The 16,178-nt window shown below is 45.5% G+C and overlaps 1 protein-coding gene across 2 annotated transcripts in view; it reads left to right on the forward strand.

Moving 5' to 3' along the window:
• The window catches only part of MSH6 (mutS homolog 6), a 30,538-nt gene extending 19,991 nt beyond the window's left edge, over window positions 1-10,547 (forward strand). For both annotated transcript variants that reach the window (XM_078864373.1, XM_078864374.1), the window contains 7 exons: window positions 525-705; window positions 1,977-2,272; window positions 3,437-3,554; window positions 4,229-4,318; window positions 4,456-4,610; window positions 5,873-6,075; window positions 6,790-10,547. In XM_078864373.1, coding sequence (XP_078720499.1) covers window positions 525-705; window positions 1,977-2,272; window positions 3,437-3,554; window positions 4,229-4,318; window positions 4,456-4,610; window positions 5,873-6,075; window positions 6,790-6,868 — 1,122 coding nt within the window. In that variant the 3' untranslated portion in view covers window positions 6,869-10,547. The remainder of the gene's footprint in view (window positions 1-524; window positions 706-1,976; window positions 2,273-3,436; window positions 3,555-4,228; window positions 4,319-4,455; window positions 4,611-5,872; window positions 6,076-6,789) is intronic.
• The last annotated feature ends 5,631 nt before the right edge of the window (window positions 10,548-16,178 follow it).

Genomic DNA, 16,178 nt, shown 5'->3' on the forward strand with positions numbered 1-16,178 from the left:
GGGTGATTTCAATTTTATTTTGTTGAATCGGGGTGAGAACTCAAGAGATCAGCATCGTCTCATTCGCACGAGTGGCCTGGGTCACCAAATGACAAACAGAACAATTAAGTCAAAACAAAAACAACCGTATCACATGACGAATTGAAAACCTTGCACGCATTAATTCCCTGCCACGTGAATTTACTTGGACAGGCTGCCTTCAGATTAAGCACGGAACAAATTGAAAAACTAAGCAACAGAAACATTTTCCATTTAAACAGATATAGGGTGACCATAGTACTAAACAAACGATGTACGTCTAATGCAATTGCAAGTTTTGGTTATAGGCAGGAGAAACATAATGGGGGGAAAATGCATGAACATGCAACATTTGTACAAAGATCTCCACAATTCAGAATTGAACAGCGACACTGACAAGAACCCAAAGTCGTCACCTCTTGCTCCTGCTCCTCTTCCTTCTGGCCCCTCCCTCCCTCCACATACCATCAACTCACCGCCACCTCCCCCCCCCCCCCCCCCCACAGTCGACCAAGAAGGGCTTCCGGCGATTCTACTCGCCCGAGATCGAGCGGCTGATGGCGCTTCTCTCGGACGCCGAGGAGCGGCGCGACATAGCCATGCGCGACTGCATGCGCCGCCTCTTCTACAACTTCGACACCAGCTACAAGCAGTGGAGCGCCGCCATGCACTGCATGGCCGTCCTGGGTAACCGCTTCGTTGTTTACACATACTCCAGGGTTTTGTCTTGCTAGATGGAGCCTCCAGGAATAAAACTCGTGACTTTCACGGCAGACGCAAATGACGCCGGGTATGTACGAACGATTCTGGGCAAGTATCAAGTTTGTTGCATCTGTTTGCTGTGGAGTAAACGGTGGACGAGGTGCAGTCATGCACTTGCTCATGGCAACTTTTGGTGGAACGGGGAGAGAACCAGAGAGACTCTCTAGACTCTAGAGGGTATTTTGGTCGACTGTTCCACGCTGGTCAGACGTCTTGGAAGAGGTGGGAATATTGATCGATTATAATGATCTCTGGTGTACCCATTTATACTGCTGAGTGGACAAGGGACCTGGGGTGGGAGGGGGGGGTATAAGGGATTTAAGAAACTTTCAACATGATTACAGCTACCGTGCCAGAAGATGGAATCGACCTGGTGACCTCTGGATTGCAAGTTTTTCCTCCGATTAGCACGGTTGGCTACGTACGGAGCGAAATAAGTTCAACATACAGACACACATTCAAGTCGAGTGTGAGCACCGTGACACCACAGCAGCATCGCTTACGTGTAATGCTTGATAAAGTGTCTTGACAATTTTGGCGACTCTATAAATAGTCTTTATCGAGTAACATCTAGTGGCTTTTTTGAAGTGCATATAAAGCAGTGGATTATTTTACTTCGCGAGGACCTAATTAGACTATCACATTATCGTATGGTGGGCAACCTCTCGTGCACACAACAAAGACAAACATCCCCCGTATTTATAGCCTTAACAGACTGTTGTGGCAAGTACTGTTAGTAAGCACCAATGAAGGCTGGCACGGCACACGAGTGGGTGGGTCTTCAACACCACACGTGGCCTCCCCAATGGTGATCTACACACACACCAGGTACTCATTTGAGGCTGAGTCGACTTAGAGGAGGCCCAGGACCGGTTCAGATAATCGTCACTGGTGTTGGCCATGAGCGGGAATCGAACTCGGGTCGTCGGGTTCGTAGTGCAGTTCTATACTACCGTTCCCCACACAAACAGCTCGGTCACTCAAAACATGATGTTGATGCCAGGTCAAAAGTAGTGCAGCCAAGATGCTTGCGGGTGACATACAAATATCATTTGCAGGCCATTTCTAAGCGGTAAACCTCACGTGTGCATGACATAGGTTAAAGAAGTACAATACTCAAAACAATGGCGGCATGGGCAGATAAGAAATTACAATACCCCCCCCCCAACCTCCGACTTTGTTTTGTATCGACACAGACGTGCTTCTCAGCCTGGCTCACTACAGCGAGCAGGGCGGAGAGGGCGCTAACCCCATGTGCCGCCCGAGCGTGCGGCCGCCCCCCTCGGAGGGCGGCTCGTCGGGGGGGGGGCCCTTCCTGGAGCTGCGTGGCTCCCGCCACCCCTGCGTCTCCACCACCTTCCTGGGCGACAGCTTCATCCCCAACGACGTGGTGGTGGGCCTTTCGGACGGAGACGACGACGACGGCGGCGGCGCTCGTTGCGTGCTCGTCACGGGACCCAACATGGGCGGCAAGTCGACACTCATGCGCCAGGTCCGGGGAGAGCCGGCGAACGCAACCATTTTCGCAATTGTCGTAACGGTTTTTTTTTATTTATTTATTGAGCTTGGGTTTATTTGTTTACACAGGCGATAACGTTTTGCCAGTTTCGTGGATGTTTTGTAAAGAAGGTCCGTGATGCGTGAGCAACTAAAGCAACAATAACCAAAGACAAAAATGTCAATGTTGCTGAGAAACGAGCGAGCACAGGTTTCGTTGTTAGGTTTTTTGTGTCGTTGTGCTGCCATAGTTTTGCAATGTGTTTTCGGGTTCTACCTTGCGCTGTTCGGCACGTCAGATGCTTGGCTCCACGTGCATCAGCTTCAGTACCCTAAGAAGCTACCATCATGCCGAACAACGTGCCCGAACAACATGCGCTATAACCACACAAAAAAACGAGAGAACCATTGTTTTCATGTATTGTGGTCCTTTACGACAACACCATTTACAGTGGGTATGCAACGATGCATCCGTTTTTATCTTTGAGCCCACTGTGAGTCCACTGCTGGATGATGTCCTCCTTGCGCCGTGACACGCGTAGGGGTCTGATGATAACGTCGCCACGCTGGTCTATCATTTCCATAAAAAGAAAACGCTAATGTTTACATTTTTACAGTTAACCAAAACGTACACATTCTTTGGGTCTTTTGGTAAAGTCACATAGATAGGTTCAAAGAAAAAATAGTGTTCGTCATCTTCCTGATGACGAGCGCTTGTGTTGCGATCGAAACGTCGTAGTTTTTTTTGTTATTTTCTTTGAACCTATCTACGTGGCTTTACCGAAAGACCCAAATAATATGAATTCCTGCAGTCACGAAAGCTTTAAGTCAAGATTCAAAACGTCCAAACTGGACTTTTCAGTATGAAATAAAAAATCAGGTTGTTTATTTTAACATGTCAATGCTTTATTAACACTGAGTCCATCTGAAGGCGTGGTGTAAAATAATGTAGCCTTATCTTTGTTTATCTGTGAAACAAAAATCCTAAAGCGCTTCTCTTCTCCTTCTCTACCGTGTCTCTTGCATGACAAAAAAGAAAACCTTTTCCTTTATTCCACCAATTTTGTGTAACCGCTCGACTCTGTCGGTGTGAGGGGGGGGGCGTCATGCGACTCGCTGACCCCGACGATGGTGAGAACGAGGTGTGGGTCTTCCACAGGCGGGGCTCATCGTCATCATGGCACAGCTGGGCTGCTACGTGCCGGCCGAGGCGTGCCGCCTGACGCCCGTGGACCGCGTGTTCACGCGGCTGGGGGCGTCTGACCGCATCATGTCTGGTGAGGCCCGTGCGTGCGTCAGTACCGCGGCGCGAAGGTTGCCGATTCTCTCTGTTCCTAGGTGTCCGTCGGTCTCGGCTTGTTGACAATGCTTCAAAATATTGATCGATTGCTATTTTGTTTCCGTGGTATGTAAAATGTGTCGCTTTGTTTCAAAGTGTTTGGTGGCTTCCGCAGTGCAACGCTAGATCTCCTCGCTGGAGCCAATATCAGCCATCGTAGGGCAACGCCCCTCTGCCTTGACTGGTCCTGACACCGGCCTCGACTAAAGAAGCTTTCACCTCCGTGATGGCCTCCCGAGTCCTGGCCTGGAGTCCAAGACTAGTGATTGTCCAGCTTGATCAATTTGGCCAGGTTTTTACTTATTTGTGCCGATTTGTTCCATTGACTTCCTTCACGAAATAGTGATTCAATTGAATGATTTCTTGACAGGTGATGGGCTGCGGGAATATGATACACGCACAACAGTGTGCGCCACCGTTCCGCCCCCATTAATTGAATATGGCGGTGTGTTGTTTGCGACGACTGTGCTCCTAAACTTACACGGCAAGTTATAAAAACAACAAAGTGTAGAGGGCGTCGTTGTACGTACGTTTCTACGTACGCGTGTCGAACTTGTTTCGCACCGTACTTAGCCAAGCGCGCTAATCGGAGGTGCCGTGTGCGACGCGCAGGGGAGAGCACGTTCTTCGTGGAGCTGAGCGAGACGTCCAGCATCCTGCAGCACGCGACGCGCCACTCCCTCGTGCTGCTCGACGAGCTCGGTGTGAACCCCCCGCCCCCCACCACCGCACAACACGATGAACGCGGAACCAACGCGGAACCGACGCAGCGCGCGGAGCCCAAGTCGTGCTCACGTTGCCGTTTGTCTTTTGTTGGGTTTTTTTTTTGCGCCCCCGAGGCCGCGGCACGGCGACGTACGACGGGACGGCGATCGCGAGCGCCGTGGTGCACGAGCTGGCCGAGGGCGTGCGCTGCCGCACCCTCTTCTCCACACACTACCACTCGCTCGTGGAGGACTTCGCGGCCAGCCCACACGTGCGCCTGGGCCACATGGTACGCGCCCGCACGTTTCCCCCCTCCGCTTCGTCGTCGCGGTTGTTGCACGCACTAAACGGCCTGATGATTTTAATTTTGTAGCTTTCGTGACTGCAGGAATTATTCTTTGGTTCTTTCGGTTAAGTCACGTCTAAAGATAAAATAATAAATTAAATAATAGCATATTACGACGTTTCGATTGCAACACAAGCAATCATCATCAGGCATAAAAGAAATAGCAACACAAATCTAACTAGAAAACTATAGACAGACATACAAGCAGACAGACATCACAAGGGACACACAGAGAGATGATTGCTGAACAAAAACACCCCCCTAACACGTGCGTTGGGTCACATGGTACGTGCCCGCACGTTTTCCCCTTGTCAACAGCATTAACATATTATAATGAAGTTGTTTCACGCTGTTACGCGCCTGATGATTGCTAAACGCCATTGGACAGCTTTTGACATAGTTTCTGATCACCAATCGGGCTTGCTTGAATCAATGCTGGTGGTGAACCGTCAGATGTTATCTGTGAGGGACCGTCTTTTTGCAATATTTGTCTTTGACGCAAAGTTACAAAATGCATGACAAAACATAATTATTGGCGTTGTCATGGTCAACATGAGTAGCACAACAGGTAAGCAGATGATATGTACTCTCCATTCTCCCCTCTCTTCCCCCACGCTTTCCCATACGGTTACACCTCCCTCAACCTCTCATTCCACTCGTTTTCCCGCACACTTGCACTGAGAGGAGTACTTCACCTCCCCCATTCACTCACCTCTTGTTTTGTGCCTGATGTTTGAATTAATTAATGCGGTTATGCACGTTTGCATTTGTACATTTTTATAATTGTTGACTTTTTTTTGTAAAACAGGTCAGCGACTGTGGGCGAAGCAGACTTATTATACGTGTGTGTCTATATTTATGTCGTGTCTAAATGGTGAATTTTTTTTATCTCCTACTGAGATATGGTCGTCAGCGGACTGCATTACAGAAAATTGCATTATTACGCTCCAATGCCCACGCTGCCAATTTTCACCAGCCTACACCGACCAGCGTTGGTATAAGTATGGCCTATTATCCTCCACGACCCACAGAGTGTGCAGAGGCCCTCATCAGTGGAATGACTTAATGGCTGTGCATGTGCTTCAAGCAAAACAATTCCGATCTCATTTTACGTTTTGCGCGCGTAACTGCCGGAGGATTATGTCTGTGTACGAGTGCCGAAGCGCTAAGTTGGGGCCCGCCGGGGATACGCCGGGTTCTTGCAGGCGTGCATGGTGGAGCAGGAGAATGACGACGACCCCAGCCAGGAGACCATCACCTTCCTCTACAAGTTCGTTGCCGGCGCGTGCCCCAAGAGCTACGGCTTCAACGCCGCCCGTCTGGCCGGGCTGCCCGACACGGTTGTGCGGGCAGGACATCGCAAGGCGCGCGAGTTCGAGAGCAGCACCAACGCCCTACGTGCATTCAGGTGCCACCGCCACTCACGGCCAAGCCGCTCGCTCGCTCACCGCGCTACCCGCCAACACGCTCGCTCGCCGTGCCAGACGCTCACGATGCCACGCCACTCGACAAAACACTCACCACGCCACTCGCTTACATCGTCACTCGCCGTGCCACTCACCATCTCACCACTCACCGCCATGCCACTCACTGAGCCACTCACCGCGCCACTCACCTCTGCTATATGCTTTCTGCCCCTTTTTGCTGTGGTGGCAGCTCTCAGCTGTGTTATTGATATTGGGCATTCTCTGTTTTTTTTTTGGCGGGACATCATGTCAGAGCAAAATGGGGGGCGAAAATGTCGCTTTGAGAATGGGATGATTTTCCATCGTCTTTATGTCCTTGCTGGCATGGATATGGTTTCGTTGGACGGTTTTCTGTTGCCTTGGGTCGAATTTCCTATGTGTTACATTCTGTGGATGTTATTTTTTTTTTGCTGCTACTGTATTTTGGATATGCTTTGGCCAAACAGTTTTGTCTTGTTTTGGGTATACGTGATTCACATTGTACACGTGTAACCGAACTGATTATCTACTGCATGATGCCTTGAAAACATCCGATAACATTTGCTCGGCTTAGTATTTTTCCGACACGGCAGTATAAAGGATTGCGGCGCGCCGGTTTTCTTTCAGTTGTCGTAGCCCTGCGAGGTGACCCTGTGCGCTGCGGGGTGTCTTTGCAGGATGCTGTGTTCCATGTCGGAGGGGAGCTTTCACCTTGAGAAGCTGAAGGACATTCAGAGGATGATCGGCGAGCTGTGAGGGCTGATGAATGTTTGCGCTCCTTTGCTTTGTGCGCGTGTTCCCCTTCCTGTTTCGTTTCAAGAGAAGCAAATATTACAGGGCAAAATACAATTTGATGTATGCTTGTCAGGGAACAATTATGCATTTGTATTGGCTACACTTCCTTAGTTTTGTAGAATGTGGACTTTACGTGCCGACGAGCTGATTGTTAAAAATAATTCCGTGAAATCTGGTGGCCAAAACTAGGTGCAAGAATGTGCGGCACACGCGAGATTATTTAAATCTGTCAACGACGAGAAATCCATCGCCACAAGTAAACTGTAAGTGATGGGATTTTCATCGTCATTTTCATATTTTAATTATTGTTGACGAGGCAAGCGTGGATGAGGTCAGCATAGTGTAAAGGTACAAGCCGTCTGGATGTGGGGGTCCCAGAGGCATAGTGCAGCAGCGAATGTTGATGGCTTACTGATGAGTGCTCATGAGGATGAAACCGGGTCCAGTTGTCTGTTTCACTGCTGCCAAGTTGGCATGACCACATTATCTCAACCCTTTTGATCCGTTGGTCCAAATGACATTTGCCACACGTATTGAGCTTGTGGTCTGGATAAGCTTTTGTACTTTCAATGCATAACTTAGTATTTTACATATATTCCCATGTGATGCTATTCATTTGAACGGATAATTGTTAATTAACAAAAGATTAACAGTATTAACGTCAGGAGGATACAACTGGCTACAGAACAAAAGAAAATTCACTGACTGTCAATAAAGGAAAATAGACAATATTACAAACATTTAAATATGTTGTAGAATATAAAAAATATTTTTTAAAAACTCTACATGTTTGTGATTCAACTACCGGTAATTTGATGAAGCGCCAGATTTCAGTTACAAATCGATCAAGTGTTGTCTTAGTTTTGTCTCTCCTCATGCCAGTCTCGTATGTTCTATTCTGGTTTGTTATGCCCATTAGCCTAAATATATATTTGCAGATTAGAATATAATTAACATTAATCATAAATAATTTAGATATTTTTACACACATTCAATGCATGTATCAGGATCATGAGAATCCATTCAAATAGTTCATCAGTGAATTTTTGTACAGGGCTAGTTAGATATGTACCCGTACCCAAGTAGACTATTTGACGTGGGTTTTTGAAGCGTCATCATCAGCCACGATCAATCCCCACCACTAGATGAAGACTTCAAGCCGTTGCCGGCGGTCGTGCCATGCAACAATACATCGGGCACCTTGTACACGCAAGCCGATTTTAGATCTCCTTGTTCCCTCCTTAGCTTGCCACTCCGTTGGCAGTCTCGACCACCAGCCGTCATCCCTTATCGCGAGGTGTTCTGCCAGAGCGCACTTTTCTTAACGGTCAATGTTGGAATGTTCTCTAACTCCGTGTGCTCTTCTTTCTGCCTCCGATTGTAATTGCAATCGTGCATCTCTCCGTTCCTCTTTGCAAACATTAATGCGCTCCGTTTGCTTTGTCAACGTCCGTGTTTCTCGTGAGAGAAGAATAATTTAAAATCCCAACCAGAAGTGTTGAGCGATATCACTGCAATAACTTTTGTTGTTGTTTAAACACAGGACTGATGTCGGTAGCGCGTGCCTGTGAATGTAAGGCCTTTGTATCACTACGTTTCAACCTCGTGTTGAGCAGCTTGGAGTGCAGCGTAAGTACTATCTGCAAATGTAAACATTTTTGGATTGCGTTTTCCAGTTACGCCGACCAAAACGGCCGACCACGGATGAGTTTATTGCTGTTGCAACGTCTGTTTGATGCCAATATTGTAAAATTCGGTGCAGCAACAATCTTATCTTCAAGCAGGCTTGAGGGGCCTCCACGTTGCGTCTTTGCCTTATTGTGCCTTAGTTAAATATATAACGAGAAGTTGTACATTTTGTGAGTTTACTCTCCAACACACCACTCTACTAAACTAACGAATGGGCACGTTTTGTCTAAGTGACAAACCTTACTAATGGGCTGCGTCGAGTGGTGGTGGGTTTAACGACACACATATTTACGTAATCTAACCCAAAAAAACCTTGTGAATGAAAAGAAAGATTAAGCGTTGATGCGATGTCATGTCGGCGACACTGGCGGGGAAACGCTGCGGGTGCTTTGTGCAGTGTTTGTGTTTGCGGCTCGATGTTTTTTTTCTTTAAACTTAATGAGCCCTGATGATGTACACGTATTAGGCCGTCATTTCTCAGGTATCCGAGTGGTTTTTATCGCGAGCCGATCGTCTCCACTCATTCACACGTACGTTGGACCGAGGGACGGCATCTCGGTTAAGTAATGTGCATGACATAGTCCAGCTCAATTTCATGTTTGTTATACTTTTTTTCACTCATGCGACGTTTAGCTCCTGAACATAGGCAAAAATAGAATTGAAACTCGGTTATGAAACGTGTGAATGTGTTTAGCCGTCCTTTGTTATTTTGTGTTTTTGTTGTGTTTGTCAAAACTACATTGTGAAAGGATGCAAAGGTCTGTCCTGTTACTGATTCCTCCAGCAGGAGTAGTATTGTCACGATAGCTTGCTCGCCTCTGTAAATGCTCTACGGCAAAGCACGAGTTTATGTACGGTATTGCTTTTTTCTCCATTTAGCGAGGTCCCGTAGTTTATATGGAGTGCTTTGAAGCCGATAAAATCTGGTAATACCGGCAGTATTTGCTTGACAATCAGATGGAGTAGCGAGAAAGTTGAAACAGGTCCAGTTTGCTTAAACAAAATGCTGCTTGATAATATTTGGAAAGCCAAAAGGGATTACTTTTTTTAAGTCACCAAGTTGTGCTTGTATATATTCAGTTACCCATGGTGTTCCATTTGAAAGCATAATGAGTGTGTGTCAAGTGGAATTCGCCAAGAGTAAATGCATACCCGTGTCAAAGAACTACTTTAATTTGCAGAAGGGAAAATCGGGCCAAACAAAGGGCTTGCATTGGGCGCTGACCAATGACGGACACCTTTAAAAGTAAATGTTAAATAAGGCGTCATTGTACGGCAGGAAATAACTCACAAGAATACGTATGACTCGTGTAGTTTCAACACTGGCAACATGTAATGCAAACGTTGCAGCTTTTTTTGTTCAGTTAAGAGTGCAAGATGTAATTTTGAGTTCATGAAAATATATTTTTTAGATCATTCCAACACTTGTAACGCTTTTTCTTCTGTACATATGCTTTTCTTGTTGTAAACGTGGACACCAATTTGCTTTTATGTGCAACTCTTTACCGTTTCACGAACGTCTTCCACGTGTAGTAAACATGCCCGGAAAGTACTCTTTAACCGTGTTTAAGTTGCCAAACGTTAACGGTGAAGCCAGCTGCCAATTGGGCTCACTAGACAACGTTTCGATGTTGGCATTTGTGTTGTATATTCATTGCGTTCAGGTAGACATCGTTTGAAATAAAGTTACGAAGAAACCAATTTTTCTTTTTGACAATGTGGTGACCTTTTGATTCACTAACTTGAGTTTGTTGAGATGCTTTTATTTTTCAGTCGGGCTATGGTCCGCACAATGAACATCAACATGTTCAAGGAGAACGCTGACAAACAGTGGAACAACGTGGACTTGGAGAACGAAAATGTATTCCAGACCCAAACAAAACGTCCCTCCTGTCTGACATTCTTTGACGATTCTGGTGTGTTCACCATCATCTGCAACGCAACATCAACAGAGGCCGATGCATGCATTTCCATCATAAATAGAAAAATCTACGACCAACCACGGCGGAGCGATTGTGGTCATGCAAGCCACACTATGGGACATAGGGTAAATGACTGCACTCTCCGCTGCTTCAACAAAGGACTAGCGACAACGACACGAACACTCTTCTGAAGCCCCCTCGTGGCGAGCAGACCTCGACAATGGCATTTAGCTGCTGAACTTATTGCCATGCGTAATATTAGAATGCGTTCAAATGTAATGTGTCGTAACAATGCAAATTAAACATCTAAAAGTATGCGTATGTAGGCTATTTTCTTGAACTGACATCTGTAATTGGATGGACTTCTACATGACTACCGAAAGAACCAAGAAGATGAATCCCTGCAGTCATGAAAGCTTTAAATCGAAATTGGATGAACTAAGGTTGGAACAAGTGGAGCGCGATGTATATTGATTCTTAAGCTCGCAATACATGGATTGTATCGCGTTCAAGAATCCCATGTGTTTCAACTTGAAAGTAGTGTTTGCAATGTGTCACCCCTGCAGCCGCTTGAGGCTCTCTTTCACCGTAGCATTACAACATTTTACATCGTGCTCTTCCAATGCTACGATTCATGAAATATTTCAACCTGGAATTATAGCCGACACGCTCGCCTGATCCAACGGCTGTTTAATCAGTTTAGTGAAGCGTATTTAATTGAGCGATTTTGCACGATGGAAACTAAAGAATCTATTATCAAGCACATTTGGATGACCTTGGTGGGAACACATTTAACCACATATTGGAAGTTATAAGAACTCCTGGAGGGTTCACCTACCCAGAAAAAAAAGTTTGTCAGCCCTAAATCTCTGCAGAAAAGGATATGGCAGGTCCGGGCACCTTCACCGATGGAAGATGAAGATCATTCTGCAATGTGACGCCTGCAGTCACCAGAGCCAGACCATCAATTATGGAATCCATCACTGCCAGCACCGCCGATTCACGGTCAACATCACTGTCATCCACAAAGCTTCCGCAGAGGCGACTGAATGCCTTGATAACCTTTACACACACAATGTTGCAAGTTTCACCTTGCCATATGAAATAATTAGTCTTCTAAGTTCACGATCTAGGATGTGTTTTTTTTACACCACTTTGAATAGCATCACGTTTATCATACACACATTGCCCCGGTAATGTTGCTTGTGTCGCTACGTACAATGCAACGGTGACGTTTTATAAATTGTAGTTTTAACAACGCATGGCTCGTTGAGCAGAACGTCTTCTGATCTCCTCCCAGGGGCTCGATGCCACAGCACAAGGGAACCTGGCGCTTTAATATATAATGCACATTTAATATTACGCTTTTTTTAAGTATTGTAATTGTCCCCCTATGTTCATACTGATATGTATAATTGGTGTCGTATCATGAGACCGTCAATTCGGATCTCCAAGCAGTGCAACCATCATGTTAAGAGAGTGGCATTTGGGAGTGGATATCACAGAGCTTACCGGGGTTGAAGACTTGTGAAGACGACGGGTTCCATTCCCAAACCGCAGCAGCCCCGACCCAGCGTCAGGGCCTCCCTTTTATCCTCCCCAGCGTGGCCTGGCTCCGCCCTCGGCCACGCCCCCTTCTGGAACCTCCCAGAAGGTTCTGGCCTCTTCCCCACGTGTCCCCTCTCACCTACATCCGTGAAAATCACGTGCCCTACTGGCAGACCTGCCGCTGTATCCTCAAATGCCCTTCACTGCCAGAAACCGAGGCTACGCGCCCCAGTCGCACACTTCACCGACCCTGCTGGTAGGCCGGGCTATTACACCCACGATCCCACTCTCTACCAGTAACCAGCGCTATGCGCCGTAGTGACCCATTCTATGTCACTACACTCGTATGAATGTGCTAAATAAAGATACCGTACTTAGAATTTGATCTCGTTTGCTACCCTGGAAATTGGAACGGATAACTTGGAGACAACACAAAGAGATGACCTGCATACTAATTATTAATAACCTTTTTATTTACTTATTTTTCAGGGTTGCGCTGTACAGCTCTCCATGGATTTCCGTGTTGTTGCTGCGTGTGTCGTTTGGCACACTGCGAAATATCAGACGTCTTGTGAAAAATAAGAATAGGTTTTACCCTTTCTGGTAATAGAACAAGTGTCAAGATGTTCAGCCACCAAATAGAAACCTTTAGCAAGGAATCGGGTTTGCATTTTCACCACACATACTTGTGGTGAACATGCAAACCAACATGATCTGACAATATAGTGTATCGAATTTGAAACTGATTGGCCTACACCAAAGACGGCCTTTGTGACCCTGTCTCACCAGTTTCAGACCAGAGAACGCCAAAAGGAAAACAGCACAAAGGCAATGCCACACGTATCAAGAGCATTCATAGCTCGGGATGGTGTCAGCTTGACTGCATAGGTCTGATATCATGGGACCTTTTTACCAGTATCAAAGAATAGGTTAAATCTAAAGAATAGGTTAAACCTATTCTTATTTGTGAACACTTTGACATGCCTGTGAACCCACGTGGTTTACCCGTATTATTGTACAGCGATATTGAGTTTTCAAGTCAATATGGCGGACAGCCGTTTCAATACGGGCAAAACATTAATTGTCTATTTGTTCGTGTTTCTCCCTTGTGATGGGACTGTTTAGGATGAACGTTGAGATTTATAAGGGGACGGACTGACCAATAAGGTCTGAATTGGTCTGTAATGAGGTAGGCACTGACACGGGCTTGACAGGTTTGCTTTGGTAAGGGCAAACAAGGTTTCATCATATCAGACATCTCTTTGTCTTGTTGAGCTGCAAGTCAAACGGACCATTCTGCATTTTTACAGCGTGACGATCAGGAGGAGCCGCAAGAATACCGCCATCGGGGGGGGACTCGACACGGTTGTCTACGTACGGTGCGAAAGAAGTCCAAGGTGTGTACTTCACGCAGCCTCTACTCGGCACCTCGTGAACAAGGAACTTTTAAGGGCCGTCTAAGACATTGAAGACTGCAGCGCACCCAAGTGGAACTTCATGTGGGCAATGGGGATAAGTAAACAATTATATTATATTTCCAGAACCTTTACAAATGGCAATGGCCCCATAGTTGTATCATGTGTTTAATATATATATTTAACGAGTCATTTAAAAATTGAGAGCCCTGTTTTGCATACTGTGGATTAAGGTCTGGTGACACCATCGTGCCAGCTGCAATTATGTAAACATGTTTAAGCCAAAAAGGCTGAAATTATTGATAAGGCGTGGGTTAAATTATTCAAGCCAGTTACTGTACACCCACAAGGCATTGTACTATCATGCATTAAACTCCTCCAACTTGAGGCTGCTTCACCTCACGCAAGTTTACAACCACATGCAAGAACTATGAAGTAATTGTATGTAATTTTGTCTTGCCTCACGGCAGATGTGGAGCGTGCGGTCACAGGAAGTTCCTGTTTTTTTATGCTAATGTTGGTCACGTGACCAGGAAGTGACGATGTTAGATTTCCACTGTACCACGCGGGCGTCAGCCATTACACAGATAAGTCAAGATGGCGGCACGCATCGCATCTCAGTGAGACCACAGCCGCACTTGTCCATTGTGGGAGCTTAAGAAGCATTATCTGTAAGTTGTTTATATTCCTATAATATTGGAAATGCTGTTGTAATGTTGGAATGACCGTTATAGCAATGTAAATGCCTTTATGGTGCCGTTAAGTTGTAGTAAATACGAGGCCTAGTTAGTAACGAAGCCTGTGACTTTCCTTGTTGTGGATGTTACTTGTGATTTAGTAGGTCGAGTCAGACTTGTGCCTATGTTGCGATCCTGAGAGTGATGACGAAGTATCTCATCCACAGTTTAGTGTTAAGTGTAATGCTGTACATTTGGGGTGCAGTGGGATGAATACACTATGTGCCTGTATGCAACGCACCAGCTTGTGCCTTTGTCTAGTTGTTCAGGGGTAATGTGGGGGCCTGGTCCTTCCAGGATCTATTGTTATCTAAGACAATGTTCTGATGCTGTGGTGTTCATTGTGTGGGTGTTTCCGGATTATAACAGATGCTGTATCTGTGTTTTCTCACCAGTTTTACCTGTTACAATCAATAAATGACGATCGGAGTTGGACGGTCATCCTGGCTCCGAGGGTTTATTGAACACATGGTTATCTACTCGACTAGCGGTGCAACGCAGCGCACGGCGAGGCCGAGATAAATTTGGTGCTATGCTCGCATAACACTACAGTGCTTGTTACCTAATATATTTTAAACACATAATATACTTAATTGTATTTATTTTTAGCGGTTTACTTTCCTTTCTTATATTGTGCAGTTTTTGTAGTCATATTCTTGGTTCTTTTGGTAAAGTCACGTAGAAGGGAAATAATATTATTGTAAAATATTTTTATTATTTCCCTTCTACGTGACTTTACCGAAAGAACCAAGAATATGAATCCCTGCAGTCACGAAAGCTTTAAATCAAAACGTTTTTGTATTGTTTGTTGTAAGTTTCTGACCCGCCCCTACTGGGCATCTGTGAAGAAAAGAGCTTCATTGCTCATCGGATTTATCCAGGATAAATATTCCGATTTTGGTTTTGACATTATACAGGTCCCGTTTCCCAGCAGTTGTACATCAAGAGGTGAAGCAGTTCAGTATGGGATACTGAACAAGTAATTGAGTACGTACATAAAAAAAATTTGCATTTGGGCCCGTCCATAAATGACGTCACGCACCTGGGGGGGTCGGACATTTGTGGCGATGTGTGACGAGGGGGGCGGGGGTTGAGAAATGTGACGTCACATAAAAATGCGCAACTTTAAATAAATATAGACAACACGTTCTACTTAATTAAATAGACTTTTTTAATAAATGTTTTCTCCTACAACATCAAGAGTGCAGCGCCACATTAAATACGCACTACAATGACAATAGATTAAAGAGATTTGAAGCATGTTTTTTTTTTGGGGGGGGGGCAGAGCTTTGTGACGTCATATTTGAGTGGGGGTCTGACTTTTTGTGACGCCGTGTGACGAGGGGGGGGGTCAAAAATCGTCCAAAATCGCGTGACGTCATTATGGTTGGAGGCTGCAGCCAATTGCTCGGCCCTGAACTTATTTGCCTTTTAAACAACAGACACAAAAATGTCACAACTGAAATAATGCTCTCAAAATTGAAAAGGTTAAACTCGGGTTTGATGGCCAGTATTTTTATAAACACGTATTACATGCTGCATACAGATTAACAAACGTTTCATCAAGATATTTACCAAAGTAAATTAAGTGCTCGAGTGTCAACGCTTTTCATGAAGCAAACGTTTATTTTCAACGTGTACATTTAAACAGAAGAGGTTTGTGGGTTAGATCGTGTAAATATAAATGCGTTCATTGATAGTTCATTTACACTTTAAAAAAATTAACACGGCAAATACATTTTTAAAGATGGACAGTGCACAGAGATTCAGATTTTTCAAACCTTTATTTTTCAACACGTGTGCCGGTTTTTAAGGTTTCTTATGTGTATGTATGCCTCCTGCCGAACGACCTGATTTTATGAATATCTTCCCAATACTCTACTGAAAATAAGTGCCTGAATATACATGGCGTGGTTGTGACCACAGTCTATAAAGCACCGGTTTCCTACCATATACCTCG

Source organism: Lampetra fluviatilis, chromosome 18 (assembly GCF_964198595.1).
Source record: "Lampetra fluviatilis chromosome 18, kcLamFluv1.1, whole genome shotgun sequence".
Classification (NCBI taxonomy): domain Eukaryota; kingdom Metazoa; phylum Chordata; class Hyperoartia; order Petromyzontiformes; family Petromyzontidae; genus Lampetra; species Lampetra fluviatilis.